At 39.8% G+C, this 23,277-nt stretch overlaps 2 protein-coding genes across 8 annotated transcripts in view; one reads left to right on the top strand and one right to left on the bottom strand.

Annotated features, from left to right (window-relative positions):
- Nucleotides 1–1,441, bottom strand: part of IPMK (inositol polyphosphate multikinase) — a 41,538-nt gene extending 40,097 nt beyond the window's left edge. For 2 of the 6 annotated variants that reach the window (XM_033412191.2, XM_033412193.2), the window contains exons 1-2: nucleotides 919–1,056; nucleotides 273–473 (exon numbers count right to left, since the gene is read on the bottom strand). Coding sequence is in view for 3 of the 6 variants with exons in the window: in XM_033412190.2 (XP_033268081.1) it covers nucleotides 919–1,108 (190 nt within the window). In the remaining 3 variants the exon portion in view is untranslated. Of the gene's footprint in view, nucleotides 1–272; nucleotides 474–918 lie in introns of all 6 variants that reach the window. The other 4 variants (XM_033412190.2, XM_033412189.2, XM_004283366.3 and 1 more) reach the window with 4 other exon arrangements.
- A 1,179-nt stretch (nucleotides 1,442–2,620) lies between these two features.
- Nucleotides 2,621–20,976, top strand: CISD1 (CDGSH iron sulfur domain 1). Of its 2 annotated transcripts, none has more exons than XM_004283367.3 (3): nucleotides 2,621–2,789; nucleotides 10,480–10,685; nucleotides 20,558–20,976. In XM_004283367.3, exons 1-3 carry the CDS (start codon nucleotides 2,765–2,767, stop codon nucleotides 20,645–20,647), a joined length of 321 nt encoding a protein of 106 aa, XP_004283415.1. In that variant the 5' UTR covers nucleotides 2,621–2,764; the 3' UTR covers nucleotides 20,648–20,976. The 2 variants fall into 2 exon arrangements, with proteins under 2 accessions (XP_004283415.1, XP_033268086.1); XM_033412195.2 differs by lacking the exon at nucleotides 2,621–2,789 and adding an exon at nucleotides 8,150–9,425.
- The last annotated feature ends 2,301 nt before the right edge of the window (nucleotides 20,977–23,277 follow it).

Below are 23,277 nucleotides of genomic sequence, written 5' to 3'. Positions count from 1 at the left end.
TCAGGTCTAAGATCTGCATTACTCACATACGCCTCCATCTGATTCTCCAAGTAATCATGGCCTAGGAACCAGTGTAAGCTAGGTGAATTCCAGTTTCTAAACCGAACTTTTACATCACCAAGAGAATAAAAAGGCCCTGGATTGTGCTTTAAACGCCGTGACTCAAAAAATGTACTACACAGGCCATGACACAATCTTATAAAGATGATCAAGAATAACTGATTGTCTTATCTGTGTACCACCCTAATACAATAGTAGGGTGTATTTCCTACCGTGAATCCGAGTTTCAGCATTCCTGAAACCACGCCTCCCGGAGAAATCCAGGAGATATCAGAAAAACCTCTCAAGGGGGCGCGGAGAGAGATCCCGGATAAACCAGGACAAGCTTCCAAAACCAAAACCAAAACCCAAACAAACAAACATTCTAAAACAAAAAACAAAAAACACTTGTTTCGTCCCCTCCAGCTATGCAGCTGCACCCAAAAGAGAAGCACTAGATTAGCATCATATGCATTTCATTCCTTTTCTTTTGCAATACTAGCTTCCCGCCTATAATAAACAGACCTTGTGCTCAGGGGAGAATTTACTTCCCCGTCCAGTAAAAACGAAGTTCCTTATTTTCACTAACAACGAAAGCCGTCTTCAATCAATACCCACCCTCCCTGGGGAGACCAGACACTCCTCTCCCCGCCACCTCCTGCTGCCCGCCTGACGCCCCACACCCCAGAAATCGTCCCACTTTTCGAGCCCCTGCTGCACGGGTCGCGAGGCTCTGGGGGAAAGCGGAAGAGACCGGGGGTGCGGCGTACACACCCGGAGGGGCGTCCGGCACGGCCAGCGAGCCCCAGGCTACCGCGGCCGGCCCGGGGCTCGCGAAGGCGGAAGGGGTGCGGTGAGCTCCGCGCCACCCCCACTTACCCACTTTGTCTTTCCCGTACATGTGCCCGGCCACCTGATGCGAGAGGGGCACGCAGCCGTTGAGGAAGCGGAGCCTGCCGCCCGCCGGCTTCAGGGTGCCCTCGCGGGAGGTCTCGCCCGCCGGTGGGGTCCGCATTTCTGGGGGGCCGGGCGCCTCAAGCCGGAGAGGGGATGGCGGCTCCGTTGCCATAACGGAGAGCTGAAGCGGCAGCAACAGCGAGAGCAGGGAAGAAAATAAGGCGGAGGGAGGGGACGCCGGAGAACCCGGGGGTCGCTCAGGCTCGGCCGCGAGGAGGCCCGGGGGTTCCTGCGGCTGGTGCCCTCTGTGGCCCAAGGAGGGGGCCCATGACGCCGCGAAGGCGCGGGCTCGCCCTGCCCAACTCTCGGCGGAGCGCGCCTCTCGGCTCCCGTTGCTCAGCCGCCGCAGCCGCCGACCCGGGCGCAGCCCAGGAGACTGACCCCAGCGGATGAGCGGCGTCGGCGGTGGCGCCCCGCGCTCCCTGGGGCCTTGACGGCGACGGCGGCCCCACCTCCCGTGCCCCCGCCCCCTCCCGCCGTCCTCCAGTCCCCTTAGCTGCCGCGCGCGCGTCAGCGCCGCCGGCACTGCCGCCTCAGCCGCGAGCTTCCTACTGCGCGACCCGCGGCCGCCGCCGCTACTGAGCATGCCCAGAGGCCGCCAGACGGGACCCCCGCGGCAGGGCGCGCGCTCGGCGCTGCCGGGGCGAGCGGAAGGCGACCTGGATGAGGCGACCAAGCTCGCGACTCTTCTCATTCCCACCCGGTTGGCCTTACGGTTCTGCCAGGGCTGGTGTGCCTTCATTCATTCAGTGCGCGCTTCAGCGCTTCCCGGAGTTAAGCTCAAAGACATCAGGGGCTCCCAGTTGTGAGGGGCAGTCAGTCACGCGTTAGGAGAGTTGGGAGGCAGTAGCGGTGCCCAGGGAGGCTTGGAAGACCACCCTTTAACTGCAATCACCTCCCTCCTCCAACTCCCACCCTGCACAGATACAACAGGAGTAAAAACAGGCAGCTTCTTAGAAGACGCACCTCCAAAACATCCCTCAATCCTATCCTCCCTCCCCAAATTGCTGCCCCTAAACAGCTAATTAAAAAATTTGAAACCGACACTGATTTCAGACTGTAGAAGATAGGGAATAATCTTAATTTTTTTTAAGTGAGCACATTTTTTTTTTAAGAAATGAGCCGTTTTTATCTCTCTCCCACTCGACCCTTAGCGCAAGTTCCAAGGTGATCAAGGAGAATTGGGTGGAAGGCAGAGAAAAGGGATGCACGCTGGGAGCGAGGGGGAGATTCTGGGATGGGACACCACAGTTGGTTCCTGTGTCCGGCATTTCAAGTGAAAACTGAACCTGGCCTTGCAGGTACCAGACTAAGCAAGAAAATTTTGGGTAAAACCTTAGATATCTGATTATGGCAAGTGTTATATCAGCACACACCCCCTGCCCCCACAAATCCGCACACCTGGGAGAGACGTAAAACCTGGTCCGGATTCCTATTCCAAAGGCCCGTCCGCTGGGCTCCAGGACCGAGCCCCTCAGGATTGCGCAAACTCAGTTGCTACCTCTCTTGGTCTTTTCCTCCTCCCACCTCTTACGGCTGTCAAAATCCGGACTCAGGACTTCCTAAAGGCCCGGAACGCAGCTTCGCGCATGCTCAGCATCAGCCCGGCTGCTTAATACACACGTGCTTACGGCCTATCGCGGCGCCTGCGCAGTCGCAGCCTGCAGTTCGCCCTTAGGACAGACGTCTGTTTTACCTTGACTCCCGCTGTCCGCTCGAGCCGGTCTGTGCTCAGTGTCTTGTGTACATTCTTGCAAGCGACGGCGCCATGAGTATGACTTCCAGCGTACGAGGTGAAGTGGGGCATGGGAGCGGGTGAGGTTGGCGGCCTGCGCACCGGTTGCAGCTCCCTCGGCACCTCTTCGGGCTATTACGGCTGCCCGGCGTTCCCGCCAGTCTCGTAACCTTGAGATGGAGAAGGGCAAGCGCTCCGCGGACCTGCGGACACCTCGGGCCACACGGGGCAAGGGGGCCAGGTCAGGGTATGATCCCGGGGCAAAAGTGGCGTGGGGGCCATGCAGGCATCTACCCAGGTCTGGGTAGTCCCCTAACTATACCGCTGTGCTGCTAGCTTTTCTTGTTCTTCCCTGAGACTCCTTTCTGTTGTGTCACAGGGCCTGGAAAAAAAAGGAAAGGTGAAAACAAAAAACAAAAACCCTCTTCCCCCTTCTCCACATTTAAATTACCGTGGAGTGAGAACGTAGATTTCCTGCAGCCCTCAAGCGATGCATGACTAATCACAGCTTAGTTTTGCACATTTTTTAAAGGGAAGGCACCGAATCCGAGGTCTTCAGTTTTCCCAGGGTTTTTTGTTGTTGTTGTTTTTTGTTTTTAATGCCTCTGGCATCTGGACCTCGGTGGCAGTAGTCCAGGAGAGAGGATTGAAAACTGAGCTCATTGAGCCTTCACCTTTCTCAGCCTTGCTTCCCTTGTGCTAGTACCTAGCGTTTGGAAATGTTACTTCACAGAAGGTCCGATTAAAATTAAGAGACTTTCTAGAGCTTCACTTTATAACAATTCTTGGTGGTAGTATAATTGTTAATATAATAGTTTGTACCGCTACGGGATACCTGTGATCTTTGCCCAGATATAAAATACCACCCTCAAGGTTTGGTTACCTGTAACAGTAGTTAGGTAAAGGTAGATTGTCCAGAAATTAATTTAAAATAGTCTACTTGATTCATTTAGTAAATATTGAGCATCTGGAGTACCAGGTTCTGTAAAAGGTCCCTACTAACTTGGCCCTAATTTTGTAATAGATTCTATAAATTGGAGAATTCCACTTGTTGCGAAAAGTTATCTGTCAGAGTGAGGGTGATAACCCATGACATTTTTATAGGAGGTGATTATTTGCAAAACGTATTTCAAAGGCTACTCATCTTTAGACTCCTTTAAATAGAGGCACCTTCGTACATTTAAAATAGGGAGTGATTTTTATTGTAAAAAAAAAAATTTTCCGAGGAATAAGACAATTGTGTAAAATAAGATATTCATGTGACTTGAGCCACTGATAATCTTATAGGAAGACAGTTTGCACTTGTGTGATATGGGACAAAAGATTCCAAAGTGGTTTTTTTTAATGTGGAGTCATTTTGTATAATTGGGCACTAAACTCTATTTAGGTAGCATACTATTGAAATGTGATATAGGTGAACCCTAAGACTCTTAAGACTATAAGCTAATCTTTCTTGTAATCAAGACAAGTTTGTTATTTTTTTGACCTAATTATGTGGGAATCCAAAGGTGACTTTCCCATTATTTTGCCATTTTCTAAGGGATAGGAAATTGCTTCGTCAATTGGGTTATTAGCTTAAACTTTAGGTACTCAACTTTGTTATGAGAACTACTTTTTTCCGGCTGTTTTGGGTCTTTGTTGCTGCATGCAGGCTTTCTTCTAGCTGCGGCGAGCAGGGGCTATTCTTTCACTGCCGTGCGTGGGCTTCTCATTGCAGTGGCTTCTCTTGTTGCAGAGCACGGGCTTTAGGTGCGCGGGCTTCAGTAGTTGTAGCACGCGGGCTCAGTAGTTGTGGCTTACGGGCTCTAGATCGCAGGCTCGGTAGTTGTGGCACATGGTCTTAGTTGCACCACAGCATGTGGGATCTTCCCAGACCAGGGCTCTAACCCGTGTCCCCTGCATTGTCAGGCGGATTCTTAACCACTGCGCCACCAGGGAAGCCAAAGAAGTAACTACTTTTTATTTCACCTAAAAGCATAAGGACTGTTGTGAGGACAATGGGCAGAGACCCCAAAGCCTTTGTAAATCACTTCTACCAGTGCTTTCTTCCTCAGATATAGTGGTGTGGCAAGATAGGGACAGAATATCTGTTTTGTAATGTTTAGATCTCAAATTGTTCTACTCTCAGTGTTTAAACCAAACCTGTTCATTCCTATAGATTGAAAATCAATTTAGATCTTTTGATTTGGGGGAAGATGACCATGACTTTTCTCAGTTAAGTAAGTGAATTATATTTTTTTTTATAATTTGTGTGTATATTATATAATGGTATTTGGCAATGGTAAGCACTATATAAGTATATGTTAAATAAAAAATAAAAGGGTGTGTATGTACATGCAGAATTCTTGTTTATGTTCAGGAAAAAAATAATGGGTGGGTTAGAAATAAAATGAATGGAGGGAGATCAGGTCAGGACATGAATCTGGGAAAGGCAATGAGGATGAGTGATTGGAATGGTAATCCGAAGATCCCAGTCAGTGAGATGGCTTTTGATGCCCATTTGGTCGATATTACCAAACTTCCTTTTTCCTTATTGAGGTATAATTGACATACTTATACCAAACTTATTTTTTATGTGATACCAAATATTGATTACAGTTTTAGAAACTGTAATAAACATTAAGAAACATTAAGTGCCTTTCACTGCTACAGAGTCCCCGTTCTCTAATGACCCCTCCTCATACCCAATAGATGACCTCTAGGAAGTTTACTAAACTTCTTGCTCCTTAATACCTCCAAGACTCATTGACTCTGCTCTCATCCTTAATCCCTTCCCTTCTATTTGCAAGGAAGAGATTATCTGAGGCTGTTCTCTGTATATCATCCAGATGCCATTTTCTCCTGCTTCCTTAAGCTCTTGCCTCAGTAATGATACCAATTGCTCTTAATTCTTCTGTCCTCTCACTCACAGGGATTTTCTTCTCTTCAGCCCAAAGTCACTCATAATTCACCCTCATTTAAAAAAAAAGCCAACTAAACCAAATATTTTTAAAGGCCTTCCTTCTTCCTGCTGTCCCCTCAAGTCACTTTTTTCTTCATATTTTGCTTTACCCTCCAGTTACAAAATAGGCATTAGTCTATCTGCCTGTGCTTTATTGTACTTCTCAAACCCTGAGCACTACAATGCTTGTAACCAAAACTAAATTTCATAAGTTCTTATTCTCTGACTGTTATATCGTTGTCTCTTTTGTTGAAACTAACTCATAATTTTCCAATCCATTTAACTTCAACATATAAAAATACTGTTTGGGTTCAATAAATTTATTGAGTCATTTAAAGTAACTATTCAAGGGTTTGTTTTTATCTGAGAAGGAATGTGCAGATCATACTGTGAATAAAGGAGTTAGCTCCTATGGGTTATGAACAAAAAATAATAGGGGCTGTAGATGAAACAAGATTGGCAGTGAGTTGATACTTGTTGGAGCTGGGTGAGGGTAAATGGGAGGTCATTACAGTATTTTCCGTGTATGTCTGAAGGGTTCCATAATGAAGTTTTATTTTTAATCTCAGGAAGTATTGAAATTCCACAGTTTGATACAGTAGGTTAAGATGAGGCCAAAGAGAAGTCATTTGGTGTAAGAGCAATGTGATAGTAGGATGGACAGAGGGAGTTGCAAATTCATATTAGGAATCTATTATTTCTTTTTACTTAACTAACATTGAACACTGCCTGTGCACCAGGCCTTGAGAGAAAAACGTTACCAGGCACAGCCTACCAATCTGAGGGGGACCTAAGGGAGGCAAAGATTTAAACACAGCTCCCCTCCCCCACTCCTGAGGTGGAAGGAACATTCTGATTCTATGGCAGTTGACACTGGGTAGGAGAGGACAGTTTGGGGCTACCAAAGGGGCTAAAGGAAAAGAAGCAGGGTGAGATTTCTGTCTTAGGTTAAAGCAAAATGATTTCCCACAGTAAAGAAATGAGTTATAAATATGGGTGTGGGATTTGGGAACAAGTTGATGTTTTCTCTATCTCTGAATAATCCTAAGAGAGAAAACCAAAGATTATAAAAAGATTGCCAGGGGAAGAGTAAGAAAGGGAGGGATTATTTAGAAATGTATTTTTTGTATTTTCTTTATATTGATGTATTTATGGTATTTGTATAGATAGAGAGCATTGTTAAGCAAGGTAGGGGCTTGATCTAACTATAGGAACACTATACCTTGAGAGAGGTGTACAGAAAAGGGAAGTAACGATAAAGTAGAAGAGGCAAAAATAAGGCTTAGGATATTTCTGGACACCAGTTTTGAAAGAATGTCTGAAAGGTGCCAACTGAAATATCTTTAGAAATTGGGTCTTGATATAGTCCCTTGTTCAACCTGAGATGGTGTCTGTTCTTAATAGGCATGTACACTATCAAGAACTAAATGTTACTTGGGTTTTATTGTTTGTTTACTGTCTTGGGTTTTCAATTCTTTCTCTATTGTAATTGTTGACTTTTGAATCCATCATCATTCTTGTCTATCTCCATATAGTTTCCTTTTCTTTCTTTTCCCTAGAGTTGCCAGTGGCATCCATAGCTTTTTGCCAGAAAAGACTGATTCAGGCTACAGTAATGAAATGATAAAACAGCAACATTTTTCTTACTCTGGGAACTTTTACATTTGTCTCTAATGAGGTTAGAGAATTAGAATTTGGGAATGGGGGAGGGATGGAAATTGTTTTCTTAAGACCTTATCTGGCTCTGTGAGTCTAAAAAACTCATTGGAGCAAATGCAAAGCCATTTCCTAGCACACATATGGTGCTATGACATTTATAAAGGTTCATCAGTGACCCTCCTTAGGGGGTAGGGTCACAGAGTGCATGTTTTGATTCCCCACAGGGCAGCCACTCTTGGGTAATATCTAGAGTTAGTTCCCTCTGTGTCAATTATTCTGTCATTTCTTCCACCATCAAAAAAATCCAAGGGAAGTAAAGGTTTTTAAAAAGTCACCATATGGATTCAGTTGGTAGTAATGAGAAAGGAGAATATAAGGATGTTTTGATGGCTGAGAAAGATTCTTCTGGCCTATCATAAGTTTCAGGTAGAAATTCCTATAGGATTTTTTTTTTATATCATGAGACCAATTAATCCTAACCAATTGTAGTTGTTCTTTGGATCTCAGGCCTTTATGTAATATGTAGGCATCATTAAAACAAATCTGATAGAGATTACTTCAAACTTCACCTCAAAAGTAAGGTGTAGGGCTTCCCTGGTGGCGCAATGGTTGAGAGTCCGCCTGCCGATGCAGGGGACACGGGTTCGTGCCCCGGTCCAGGAAGATCCCACATGCCACGGAGCGGCTGGGCCCGTGAGCCATGGCCACTGAGCCTGCGCGTCCGGAGCCTGTGCTCCGCAACGGGAGAGGCCACAACAGTGAGAGGCCCGCGTACTGCAAAAAAAAAAAAAAAAAGGTAAGGTGTAACTAAGATCAACAGCATTTAGGGAATTGTATTATTTCAGTCTTTTGGGATATTTCCCTCTTTTAAGTTTATACTAAGGATTTAACATTCAGCAAACATAATTGAATATATATATATGCAAAGCAGTATTTTAGCCCATTTTGTGATCGGTACATTAACTATTCAGAGTGGCTTTCCATTAGCTAAGAAGTAGATTGCTATAACTCCTGACATTTTCTCAAGGGACTTCCATGGTAAAAAATGCATCAGAAAGGAAGATCATGAATCAAGCTAGAAATCAGTAAAGTTTCAGCCCTGCTTGGAGTTGCCACAGAATGATACCATGAAGCAGCACTAAAATTCAAGGCAGGGAATTCTCTGGTGGTCCAGTGGTTAGGACTCCAGCTCCAGGACTGGAGCTTTCACTGCTGTGGGCTCCTGTTAAATCCCTAGTTGAGGGAATAAGATCCTACAAGCTGTGCAGCGCAGCCAAAAAAAAAAAAAAGAAAGAATCCTTTACCAATGAGAAAAAATGATGACATTCATAATAAAACAAATTTTAAAAAATAATAAATAAAAATTTAAAAATTCAGGGCAAATCTACACAAGGTGTGTAGTTTAAAGTATCTTTCAATGAAGCCAAAGGTTTGAAGCTATCAAATGACTTATTAACTTTTCTCAGTCATACAGTATCTGGGAAGGGCATAAAGTTAATGTTTATTTTATATAGCAGGGAGGAATAGAACTGTTGTGTGGGCAGGAAAACAAACTAAATTTTTTCATAGAGAAAAATAACTGTGGTTGAAAATAGAATCCAAGGAACATGCTAATTAGGAACACTTGATGAAAACTAAATTATTAAATAAGCTAGAAGAGAAGACCGAGATAAAAGGAACTAAGTGTGAGAGTGGTTGTTCCTTTCCATTAGAGTTTTGTAAGAATGAACTCCAATTTTATGTAAGGAACTATTAGGTTCAATGATTAATCACATTAGTACAATAAGAAATTTGACTCAGTAGTGCAAGTAAGCCATACAGTTAATTATTCATTATATGTTTTTATTTGGTCTTGGAATGTGTTTTTGGTACTTGTCTCTCTAGGGCTTTATTTGATAGTCTGGGAACTTATTTCAAACACTGTGAAGATCTGACTTAGGAAATGCTGGGACGCAGTCCAGTGTGTTTATCCTGACCCCTGTTCAACTTCTTCCTGCAGTCCACTCCATGCTGGGAATAGACAACTCTCCTCTGAGACTGAGGCTAACCAGACTATGCAGAACTCTCTCCTCTCCAGAATTCTCTGGAACTGGGGTAGTTGTTAAGTGCTTGGATTTCTAAGGGATCCTTGAAAAGCTACGTGAACAGAATAAATAGATGGCCTATTAGTCAAGCAAATAATTGCACAGAAAAATGTCATTAAATTTAAAATGAAGTTTGTAGGGAATTCAGATCATCCACTGGTGGATAATGGAAATTTAGAATTTATTAAAGGAGAATCTAACTAATTATATTATGTTTTCTATAAAATTAGTACCTTCTGAGTTTTATTTTAATGAGACACTTTGAAATTAAAAAACAAAAACAAAGCTTTTGAATGACTTGAAGCCCAGGATGCTGGTGGATATATTCCTCTGAATGTTTAATATTAAAGGTTGGTTTTGTTTTATTTGTCCTTTCTTTTTCTTTGGATACCAGTTCTGTTCGTGGTTATGCATTTTTAAATGACTAAAGGACCTACTATTTAAGTGAACTCTGGGACTTCCCTGGCGGTCCAGTGGTAAAGACCCCACTCTTCCACTGCACAGGCTACAGGTTCAATCCCTTGTCAGGGAACTAAGATCCTGCATGCTTCAAGTGTGGCCAAAAAGAAAAAAAAAAGAACTCTGATGAGTCATTTTGTTAACATAATCACCTCCTGATTTTTAGAGGGATGAGGAGGGTCTTGTTTGTAATCTGAATTTTTATGGTCTTATTAGTAATCTGAATTTTTATATGTATCTTTTTTTTTAAAGCAATAGGTATCTGCAGGCTCACAGGTTATTTTAAATCTATTTATGAACACTTTAAAAAGATTACTAAACTTTGTTTCTTCTCCAATTATAAAATAATTTTTAAGTTTCCCTCTTCTATCTTAACTTAGCTAACAATACTGAATAGAAAATACACAATTGCCTCAGTAAGGGCTGGGGAAGGTTTTAACAAGGGACTACTTCACCAGTGTGTTCTGATCATTTTTTTAATGTTAAACACCTTTGACTGTTGGGATGCTTAGTACTCAAAAACTGGATTTCCTGAACGTTCGTGTTAGATTATTGGTATAGATTTTGGTTTTGATAATCATTCCTGTTTTCCTTCCCTACTCTAGTTGAATGGATTGCAGCGGTTACCATTGCTGCTGGGACAGCTGCAGTTGGTTATCTAGCTTACAAAAGATTTTATGTCAAAGATCATCGCAACAAATCTATGGTAAACCCTCACATCCAGAAAGACAACCCCAAGGTAGTACATGCTTTTGACATGGAGGATTTGGGAGATAAAGCTGTGTACTGCCGTTGTTGGAGGTCCAAGAAGGTAAGAGAAGCAAGTCCTTTATGCCAGTGCCGTCTTTAATGCAACATTTCGTTTAAACTATCTGCCACACTGGTACCATCAAATATCAAGATATCCCTTCTCCTTTGCTTCCTTTTTTCTATGGATTCTGTTTTTCTCTGTTTTCTGTGTACTCTTCAGGAATATATTTACTAAGATGTATAACCACCATGCAGTGAAATTGCATCGTACCCTCGTCGAGTTAGGCAAATATAACCACATTCTTGGCCAAAGAAGAGAGAAAAATCCCTTTATTTACGCTTAGAATTTCCTCCCCAAGTGGGTGTTAGCATTCAGTATCCCAGGAAAAGGAGTATGCAGCCTAAATACAAAGAGAAACAGAAGAGGTCATTTTTTTTTCCCTTGAGATTTCAAGCTCCTAGATTCTAGCACAAGTTTTAGAAATATCAAGTGAAACTTTTGGAAAATCACCCCTGAAAATTTCTTACCTGGTACATATGTATTGACCCTGTATCCTAAGCTTTTTTTAAGCTGCAGCTCCTATATTTAAATATCCAACACAGGATTTTTTTGTATCTTTATTTTCTTTTGCGAGAATTGCATTTTATCAAGTTCCATCTGGAATTATCTCTGTGATACCTGCAGCTTTTAGATAGCGATGACAGCTGGTGATCTGAAGATGGTAAAATGCTCTCCTTAGGTCATCTTGAAAAGCTTCATACATTGAATAACTTCAGAATTTCTGGTATATTTAGAGAAATATGGTGAAATACTGTGTATACTGCCACTATTAACATTTAAATAAAATGGATTTTACTAAAGATGACACTATAAGGCCTAAGAAAATAGACAATAAAAATGATGTATCTATTTCTGAAAGCATGTTATGTCAGGGACCTCTTCCCACAGTGGAAAGCCATTATCACAAATCACATATCACAGATAAGGAAGAAGTCACATACCAGGTAACGGAAAGCATATTACTCTAACCCCCTTCTCCGGATACAATTGATACTGTATAATCCAGTGGTGATAGAGTGCTTAGATTATGTCATTGTGTCTGAAAACTGCTTGATGAACATATGGAATATGAACCAAAAATTAATAGTCCCATTACAGAAATTGTTCCTTAAGAAGAGCACTGTTCATTTGGAGTATGGGATTGTTTATAAGTACTAGTGGAGTTGCTAGAAAATAATCCTCAATAATATTCTGTAGACTAGATCTGGTTTGTTTTTTAAAAATTAACACCTATAATAGGTTTCATTCTCTTGTTGCTCACCAAAATATAAAAAGTAATACCTTTAGGAGCTTTCCTGGTGGCACAGTGGTTGAGAGTCCGCCTGCCGATGCGGGGGACACGGGTTCGTGCCCCGGTCCGGGAAGATCCCACATGCCGCAGAGCGGCTGGGCCCGTGAGCCATGGCCGCTGCTGAGCCTGCGCATCCGGAGCCTGTGCTCCGCAACGGGAGAGGCCACAACGGTGAGAGGCCCGCGTACCGCAAAAAAAAAAAAAAAAAAATAGTAATACCTTTAGAAATTAAGGCATTTCTAAGTCCGGAGTAGTAATAGTTCTTTAGTCAGTGATCTTAAGTAGTTCATTTAATTTCTATTACTTACATACATGCTTGAGAACAGTTAAATAGTAAAACAGCAGGTATCATAGATGTGTGTAGTAGATGCAGTACGAATGCTTTAAATAAAAGGAAGAGCTTGTTGCACTGTGGGCTAGAATTTTCTGGGAAGGCATAGTGATATATACATGGGAGTTAAACTGCCCCTGGAAAGATTGGTGGCATTGGAATACACTAGCAAGTATTGGGGACTCTTTCTCAGAATCTGTGGGAAAGGACTCATGAGTGAAAGTGTGATCGATGAGGAATCTAGTCTGGTCCTTGCACCTCCCTCCCCGCAGGAATAAGTCCAAATTGAGGAGAGTCTTGAGTACCAGCATGAGGAATTTGTGCCTCCCAACATGGGGGAGCTTCTTGTCAGGGATTTCAGACATAAAGTTATACTTACACCAGAGTGCTGGCTGTGGGAATGGCGAAGCATGAACAGATACATGAACCATTTTGAGGCAAGGATCAGCCAAATGCAATGACTGATTTGTGCGAAAGATTGTGGGAGGAAGACTAAAGCTCGTGGAAGTATCTTGCTTAAGATAGGATCATAGGATTAGAAGAGGTGGTGCCGTCAACGGAAATAAGGAATTCGGGGTGAATGGCTCATTTTCCAGGACACCAATGAGGAGTTCAATTTCAAAGAGTGACACTGAGGTGACATTTGAATGGAAATGTACAGCAGACAGCCTGAAATGTGGGACTAAAGCTGAGACATCAGGGTTGGAGATAGCGATCAGCAAAACTGATGAGTCAAGGGTAGGAATGCAGCAGATCCTTGGTACAGATAAAAATCGAGGGCTAAGTATGAAATCTTGGAGAATTTTCTGCATTTTGTAAAGAGAAGAGCCAAAAAAGGAGATGAAATGGGTCCCAGAGTTAGAAGAAAACTAAGAATATCGTGGCTTCACGGTGGAAAAGGGAAAAGTTTCAAAGAAGGTTTGATTGTGAACATCGGCTTGTGCAAAAGACCAGGAGGTGAATAGGCTATTATACTAAGACTGTGGGGTTAAACAATTAGGCAACTGACCTTTTGGTGTCATTTTCACAGAATAATTAGAATAGAAGCTGTGTCCAAATGGATTACAGTATGAATTACTACTAAAGAAATACCTAAATATATGGTATTTCTAAATATATGGCAAAATTTTGGTAAATATGACAGTGAATGGAAAGAAAAAAATATGATGACTGCTTGAGTGAACGCTGAAGCTTACCTTTGAAGCCAAGTAAAGGGCGTTTGCTTTGGTTGGGTGTTTCCAGAGGGTAAAGGGTCAATAAAGCGAATGTGGACTTTTATGGACTAAGATCTCAAGTATTTCAGGAAGAATCACAAATGGACACAGGCCAAGCTAGTGGTTTAAAAGTTTATTAGACTTTATAAGTCAACAGAACGTTCCAGGATTATTCTTTCATCATACTATTTAGAGTTTCCCTTAGGTAGACTTTAAGGAAAGGAATGCGAGACCAGTCATTTTATTTTCAATTTTCTCAATGTCTTCTTTCTTTTTAAGCTTATCTTTCATACCATTATTAATCCTCTTTGCATCTTTGATTTGTCAGTTCTGAATTTTCCCTGAATCTTGGGCACTTTTTATTACCACATGAGGCGATTCAAAGTTCACTTTGAATATCATTCAAATTATTCTCCAGGCATCTTTGGAATCTCCGCACATTCCTGAGGTTCCTAAGGTTGTCACGCAGGTGCCAAGTCACACACTTACATGCCTGTCCACAGAAGGCTTGATACCTTTGATTAGATGGCTATATGGAGTTTATGTTCAGTAATTTTTTCCTCATACACCAGTTGTGTTTCTAATACAACAAAATTTAAACTATCTAAAAAAAAAATTTATGTATTATATAAACTAATTCAGTTTTAATTCATTATTTTTTTTAATTGAAGTATTGTTGATTTACAGTACTGTGTAAGTTTCAGGTGTACAGCATAGTGATTCAGTTTTGGAGGGGTTTTTTTGCTGATTATATTCCAATATAGGTTATTAAGAGCTATTGGATATAATACTCTGTGCTATACAGTAAATCCTGTTGTTTATCTATTTTATGTGTAGTCGTTTGTATCTGATGATCCCATACTCTTCATTTTGTCCCTCCCCCCTCTTAATTCATTCTTAAGGTACAGTCACGAGTAACCTGTTGTGGGTTTCTAACATTTTGAGCAGTTTTCTCAGACCTAATGAATCAGATCTCTTAGTCAAGTGCAGAAATTACATGTTTTTAACACACTTCGTTCCTCCTCTCTTCCCCCCGATTGGTGTGCCCTCTGCTGTTTCAGAAACTGGACTGTTTCATAGTATTTCACAAAAGGGTTGTCCCTAAGTGAAGTGAGAAGGAAAGGAACCAATACAAAGGAAATGATTAAAGCAACTACAGGGAAAGATACTATTTGAGACAGTGGTATGTTGAGAGGGGTGGAAGGAAAGGAGAGTACAAGCATAGATTTCGGACTCAGCCTTAGAAAGAAAGAGATAGTCTTACTTTCGAAACAAGGTGAGGGAACATTGATGTCAGAGGGAAGAGTGTGCAACATGGTCTTACTAGATTCCCAGCCCCCACTCATCTTGGGTAGATTATGGCGTTTGCTGAGTTGTATGGTGGCCATTGGGGAGGCAGGAGAGATTTGAACAAGGACAGCAGGAGAAGGCAGACTAAGAGATAATCAAGAAAGAGAGGAAAGGTGAGCCAGTTCATGCCAGGAGCTCAACTGAAATTGAAATGAAATGTAACTGTGTAGAATAATTTTCTTTCCTTAACAACTTCCGGATTTGAGTTGGGTTTTTTTATTAGTGATGGGTTTGTTTTTGGTGGGTGTGTGTGGGAGTGTGGGTGTGTGTGTATGAGTTATGGAAAGTCTCCACCCTATTAATTGTTAGAAATGGGACTTCCCTGGCTGTCCAGTGGTTAAGACTTCACGCTTCCAATGCAGGGGGCGTGGGTTCGATCCCTGGTTGGGGAACTAAGATCCCATAAGCGGCGCAGCGGGGCCAAAAAAAAAAGAGTGGCACTGACTCCATTTCTTCATAGAAACAATATTCTGATCGTTGGTTACATTGCTTACCCAATCCACACAAAGACAGTCTTGTAGGGCTTCCTTGGTGGCGCAGTGGTTAAGAATCTGCCTGCCAATGCAGGGGACATGGGTTCGAGCCCTGGGCCGGGAAGATCCCACATGCCACGGAGCCACTGAGCCCGTGCGCCACAACTACTGAGTCTGCGCTCCAGAGCCCGCGAGCCACAACTACTGAGCCCATATGCCACAACTACTGAAGCCCGTGTGCCTAGAGCCCGTGCTCCACAACAAGAGAAGCCACTGCAATGAGAAGCCCGCGCACCACAATGAAGAGCAGCACAGGCTCGCTGTGACTAGAGAAAGCCCACGCGCAACAGCGAAGACCCAACGCAGCCAAACAAATAAAATTTAAATTAAAAAAAAAAAAGACAGTCTTGTAAAATCTTAATTTTTCTTACATATTTTCCTACTATATCTACTATCATAGGTCTTACTAAAGTAAGTATATAAGAATGGTATAAAATGTCATATTCTCTTGTTTAGTCTCAAAGATCTCATTGCTTTTATTTTCTTTCTCAACCAAAGCAAGCTTGTTTCTCAGAGCAGTTTATAGTAATGAGCCAAATGGCCCCAGGCAACTTCCTTGGAAAATATAATCCAAACTCTAATTAAAAATACAAAGTTTGGCAAAGGAAGCTTCAAAAAAATTTTTTTTAATTTTTGCAAGTAGAAGAGGTAAGTCAAGGATGAACAGTTATTTATTTCCATCTTGAATCACCCTAAAAACAGAAACATCATAACTTGAGATGTGGGACGATTAAAAAGAAACAAGTTTTGTGCTTTTTATGAAGACCCTGACAAGGTTGCTAGCTTTCCAAGTAGAGAGCAAGGATCTCTAGTGTTTTTTACCCCTAAACATTTATTTCCACCTCTTCTCCACACCCTCTCTTCTCTAGTTTTAAAGGTATTTGGGATTCGTAGTTTTCTAATTGGATTAACAAATATGATAGTATGTTTTCTGGACATACAGGAAATTCAACCAATTTAATTCACAAACTTTTTTCCAGGATTTGTTAATAAACAAAGGTTAACATCTTAGAACAAATGTTAGAATCATCTGAGCTAAACTTTTTTCTCATCAATTTTCTGATTCTTTTATTTTTAAGTATTGATACATGAGCTGAATTAAATATACCCTTTGTGTTTTTTGTAATTTCAGCTCTTGACATTTTTAACACATTTAAAATTTTTAATGAGTTAATAAAATTCACATTTTCATTATATTGTTATTTAATACAAAAACTGCTATACTTCCTAGATTACGTTTGAAAGTATATATCCACCACATGTTTTTTTTCTCCTGTATAGAAAGGTCAAAAATGAAACAAGGCACTTTCTGGAAAAACACAAATATTGTTATATAATTTACCATTTGAATTTTAATGCCAAGTAATTACCATTCATTCATTTATACTGTATATCAGAATCATGAATTAATTTTAATAAATACATTCTACTAACACATACAATGTATTCTTAAGAAATTGCTAATCCTATCTTGAAATAACTCATTTTGGCTCTTGGTTGAAAAAAATGTTTAGTCTTTTCATTAACTTAAAATGAGACATATCTAATGGATAAATATGAGAATGCCTAATCTTCACATGAAGTTTGGGAGATTATTCTGACTAGTGTTAAGTGATATAGGAAGTACTATTAAAAGATATCTGTGCCTCTGAGCAGAATGATTTTGAATACGGAGTTTACATTTTAAAGGCATACAAAGCTTTATGTACTTTAAAGAAGCATGAAAGTTTATTAACAAATAGCCAGGATCTCCTTATTCACTACTTTTTTTTTTTAACTTTTATTGGAGTATAGTTGATTTACAATGTTGTATTAGTTTCAGGTGTATAGCAAGTGAATCAGTTATACATATACCCACTCTTTTTTAGATTCTTTTCCCATATAGGTCATTACAGAGTACTGAGTAGAGTTCCCTGTGCTATACTAGTAGGTCCTTACTAGTTATCTATTTTATATACAGTAGTGTGTATATGTCAATCCCAATATCCCAATGTATCCCTCCCCCCACTCACTACTTTTTAAAGAAATATTTTTAGATTTTTTTTCTTTTAATCCTTTTTTAAAATTTATTTATTTTATTTATTTATTTTTGGCTGCATTGGGTCTTAGTTGCTGCGCGTGGGCTCTCTAGTTGCGGCGAGCGGGAGCCACTCTTCATTGTGGTGCACTGGCTTCTCTTTGCAGTGGCTTCTCTAGTTGCGGAGCATGGGTTCTAGGCGCACAGGCTTCAGTAGTTGTGGCACGTGGGCTCAGTAGCTGTGGCTCGCGGGCTCTAGAGCACAGGCTCAGTAGTTGTGGTGCACAGGCTTAGTTGCACTGCGGCATGTGGAATCTTCCCAGATCAGGGCTCAAACCCGTGTCCCCTGTAATGGCAGGCGGATTCTTAACCACTGCGCCCCCAGGGAAGCCCTAAAGAAGTATTTATTTTTTACTTGTTTACTTTTAAGACCATGATGAAACATGTGAATTTCCATTTTTAGGCAGAACCAGATTATTACAAAATTATATCCTCATTTTAGATGTATGGCTTTCTTATCTTTTGTATATTTCTCTATAGATTTCTCTCCTGTTCTTTATATATGGAGAAAAGTAATTTGAGAAAATATATTAGTTTTCTAGTATTTTCAATGTGAGACTAAAATAAAAATAAAAGGGACTTCCCTGGTGGTCCAGTGGTTAAGCCTTCCAATGCAGGGGGTGCGGGTTCGATCCCTGGCCAGCAAGCTAAGAGCCCACATGCCTTGTGGCCAAAAAACCAAAAAAAAAAAACCAAAACAGAAGCAATATGGTAAAAAATTCAATGAAGACTTTAAAAATGGTGCATATGAAAAAAAAATCTTGAAAAAAAATAAAAGTTAAATATGCTATTTTAGTAAATTATTTGAGACTTTTTACTTTATGAATATTTCATTTTTCAGAAATGTATTTTATAACCTGTGGGCATAAAACCATACAGTGACGTGTTTTGTGTGTGCTATTTATAAAAATGGAGTTTTTTTACAATGTAAACTTTTATTCTCACTGTAAAATCATCTGTGTTTGTTTATTAAACATGCGTCACTTTGAAATGCTGTTCTTTGCTGTGGGATACATTGCAGTTTGATATTTTATGGGCTGTTTCCTCATCCATGCCAAGAAAACACTGAAAGCTTGGGGTCATGTTTTTGTTGCACAGACTTGTTTTTAATATGAATATACTGTACCATATTTTATTGACAGAAATAATGTAACTTTTATATACATTGAATTTATATTGGCACCCCAAGATAGAATTTATACTTGGAAATATAAGATGTGACGATACCTTGAGTTTTTCTGTAGTTTTTAACTAATTTACCACCTCCCAGAATTATATGCAGATCGTAAAATTAAAATTGAATTTCTTTAACATCAACCCAATATTATTTTAATCTTAGAATAGACAAGTCTCATCAAAGTTTAATATTATGTACCATCATTGTCTAGTTTCAGGTATTGAAAATTATACTTCCTTAATGGAGTAATGGGTGATTTTGCTCTTCAGGCCAGGACTCCTGTTACTTTACTCTTCTAAATAGGCTCAGTTCGTGCAACAGTGTACCTTATACTAAACAGTGAAGCTAGATTCTAAAGTGCAGGTACATTCCAGATATCAAGAATAAAACAAAGATGCTCGCTATCATCATTTGACATGAAATAAAAAATGAAAGGTATAATATAGAAGGAAAAAACAAAATAATATACTGATAATTGTAAAATCCTGAGGAGACACCTAAAACATTGTTGCATTCTTATTTTTATCATTTAACAGTAGGAAGGACATACTTGCAAAAAACAGTGGTATATACACACACACAGACACACACATATACTTATATATATAATATATATCAAGAGTAGTCAGGTATGAAAACATATACCTAATTATAATAACCATAAAACATAAGGCAGAAATGATCTTATTAGAAAATGCATGAGACCTGAGGATGAAAAACACAAGAGGAATAAAATAGGACGTGGCCAAAAAATTCTCAAGTTTATCTGGAGGAATAAATAGGTAACGTTTAATAAAGTTAGGTAAAGAATAAATAGGAAAGTTTTAACAAAGAAGAGTAATGTGAAGGAAAACCAGCCCTACCAAATATTGAAGCCAATTTTAAACACAGTCATTATCCCATTATGAATATGATAATATGAATGATGAATATGATAATGTAGAACCTATAAATAAGCATTTTTATATGTAGAATTCATTTTGATAAATTTATGAATAAAGGTATAACAATTTGGGAAGCAATCACCTCTAATAATATTGAAGCAACAGGATCTTAGAACAGAAATTTGCAAATTGCGCTCTGTAGAACACCGTGATAATGGGTATCAAAGTGAAAGTGTCCATAGTCCAATCAGCTTGGGAAATTTGGGGTTAAAATAGTGTTTTATAGCAGAACCTCTTTAAAATAATAATATATGTTGTGACTTAACTGTATATGTTTTTTAAACACAGAATGAAGTTACATCAGAATATTTTGCAGGACTTAATTTGCAGAGCTCACTCTGGGAAACACTGTGTTAAATATTTAGTTTTTGTCCCTTTTCCTTCAACTGGACACCAAAATGTCTGTGTTTTCTAAAATGTGAAATCTTGGAAAGGAATGGAAATTTATCGCATCTCCAGGAGAAAGAAGTCTCCATGAAGGATGATAAAAAGGGAAATACTTATTTGTATGAAAGAAGAGAAATTAAGGATATGAACAAATAAGCAAAATAAAAAGGGTTGGGTAAAAAATTGCTGCAAAGATGATCAGCAAAAGGATAATGAACAGATTGATTTTAAACAAATGAACTTAGGCTCTTACCAATAGATAGGCCATGGATGTAGTTCACTAGAAAGGAAATATAACTAGTACATAAACATGGAAAAGGTTTTCCACATCCACAATCAAACGTCACAAATGGAAATTCAATTAATGATCTGTGTATTATCCACAAGTCAGTTTCTTCCTCCTCCTTAGTGTGTACACTTTACATATGCTCATTAAGAAAACCTGTAAAAGGTAGCCAAGAAAAATCTATTGAGTTATCATGTCATATGTGAATTAAGCATCACCCCCACTCTGCCAAACGTAATACTGATTTTGCAATTAGACATTTCACATTCTTTCTCTTCCTAGTTCCCACTCTGTGATGGCTCTCACACAAAACACAATGAAGAAACTGGAGACAACGTGGGACCTCTGATCATTAAGAAAAAAGACACTTAAATGGACACTTTTGATGCTGCAGACCAACTTGTCATGATGTTTCCTGATCATTTAATTAGAATGAGTACCACTTGTGTCTAATTCACCTCCCCTGGGTTCTAGATGTGGTATATTGCAAACTACAGCTTTCGTATTCACGGCATTTGCCTTACTTGTTGAACCATCGTGGTGCACATTTGTTGAAACAAAAAAAAAAGGAAAAAGGAAAATCCAGTCTCATGGACTGTGGGTTACTTTGGTCTTGTAAGGATCCGTTTCTTTACATTTAAATATGACATTACAATATAGTTGTATGGCGAAGTTAACGTATTAAATTATTCTCAAAATCATGTCTGTGCAGATTGTACTTGTAATTTCAAAGAAAAATTATCACCATTTAATATTACTTAGTTAACCTAGAAAGTAAATTGGGTGTGATTAAACTACGTTAATCTCTTAATAACAATCTAGGAAAAATCTTTTATGACCTTGGTTTTCTTCTTGAACGTGGTAATGACACTGAGAAAATACAGCTTCTGTGTTTTCAATCAAAATGAACTTTGAATGTTAATTCTGCTTAATCAAAAGTGGGCCAGGTCAATAATAAAGGGACAGTAACTTCTTTGTATTCATCTTCATGGATATTTAATTGATCCATTAAAGAAACCAGTAGTGGAAATTTAGATCAAAATGATATGAGATTTAAAGTTGTCATGAAGGATGTCTTAAAATGTAATAATGTTCCAGAATTCTAGCCAAGGAGTGGCAAACACTTGAATTGGGGACACTGAAGGAATTGGAACACATAATATCAAGTCTCCTGTATGCAGAGCCACACATCCTTGACAGAAATAGTAGTCATGAGGGTAGATCAGAGGCATGGGAAGATTTTTATTTCCTCATTCTTGATAATCAGGCACATGATTAATTCTAGTAAAGAAACTGTTTGGGGGAGAAAAATAAGAATTACATCCTCTTTTAAACTGTATAATCTTAAAAGCAAAAATTTGAAGACAAGTGTTTATGTCATATTCTTCAAAGTAACTTTCTTCAGACCAGAAACATTGCATTTCATTGCTGATTCAGAAAAAAATATGAAAACTGAAAATAATTAGGAGCAATAAAAGAGTTAAGACAGGAGTAGTTAATATATATATATATATATATTTTTTTTTTTTTTTTTTTTGCGGTACGCGGGCCCCTCACCGCTGTGGCCTCTCCTGCCGCAGAGCACAGGCTCCGGATGTGCAGGCCCAGTGGCCATGGCCCACGGGCCCAGCCGCTCCGCGGCATGTGGGATCCCCCCGGACCGGGGCGTGAACCCGTGTCCCCCGCATCGGCAGGCGGACCCTCAACCACTGCGCCACCAGGGAAGCCCAGGAGTAGTTAATATATTTTTTAAGAGAAATTAGGTTTTTGGATTTCATGGGTTAGAAGGAAAAATACATACGTAATGTAGCAGACATAATTTGAAATTGACAAAGGTAACAGGTAAACATTCTCATCATTTCTTTGCAGGCACTTGAATTCTCAGTAGTAGTGCATCACGTTTCTACTTGGTAGGATCCAGAATTACTTTGGAAGTAACAGGAATCAGTGCAACTAAAACATCAGTGTTCCTATATTAAGTATGATCGTTGATATTTTTTTAATGTATGGTTTTGTGTATTATAGTAGATAAAGTTGATCCCAAAATTGTGTGTACCAGTTTTTAAGTAGTCCACATGACTTAGTTGAACTTGTCTTTAAGGCACATCCTAAGCACAAAATCTCAAGTACTACAAACCCTGATTCTACCTATAAGATTCTCAGGATGAATTTTTTCATGCCTCTTCCTCCTTTTTCAAATAAGTATGATTGGGTCAGCAATAGAGAGCATCATGCTTTTAAAGGTTAATTGTTTTAAAGAAAAATACATCTATGAACTCCCAAAGTTACAGATAAAAGGACATCCTTTGAGGGAATTGCCCAGTTATCCAGTGGTTGGGACTCCACACTCAATGCCAGGGTCCCAGGTTCGCTCCCTGGTGGGGGAACTAGGATCCCATGAGCCACGTGGTGCAGCCAAAAAAAAAAGGGGAGGGGGGACATCCTTTGAACACACTAAGCTGTATTCTTAATTTGAAATTATTATGAGTCATGCATTTTTATAGCTAGTGGGAGAAGAAAAACAAACTAGTGCCAATTCTCAAAAGTACTTTCAATGGTGTAAGTGGGTGACTATGATTATGGTAAAATTGGAAATGGTCGCCTTATTGTGAAATGCAGATCTAGTGTAGCATTTTGATAGTCCAGAATAATTAGATAAATGTAGTCCCATGGTCATGTTAAAATTCTATTACATGCTTTTGAACTAGAATTCCTTTAGGATATGAAAACCTTTTCATGTTATTAATTAACCTAAAAAGTAAAGTAGGTGTGGTTAAGTTAATGTGAGCTGTTTTTACACAAAAATCATTGTGTACAATTACTGTTCTCCCTTAAATACCCTAAATCTTCTAATTGCTTTTTCATTTGATAGAGAGATCAGGCAAGTGGGGCTCCCCAACACCATCACCATCTTTTTTTTCTCTGTATCATTTATGTTTCAGTGATTTCTACAGTAAGATTTTGTGCCAGGTTGAGAAGTTTCTAATGTCATGAAGAAACTT

The sequence above is a fragment of the Orcinus orca genome, chromosome 14 (genome assembly GCF_937001465.1).
Source record: "Orcinus orca chromosome 14, mOrcOrc1.1, whole genome shotgun sequence".
Classification (NCBI taxonomy): domain Eukaryota; kingdom Metazoa; phylum Chordata; class Mammalia; order Artiodactyla; family Delphinidae; genus Orcinus; species Orcinus orca.
Note: the sequence above shows the minus strand (reverse complement) of the source record. Positions and strands in the feature narration are given on the sequence as shown.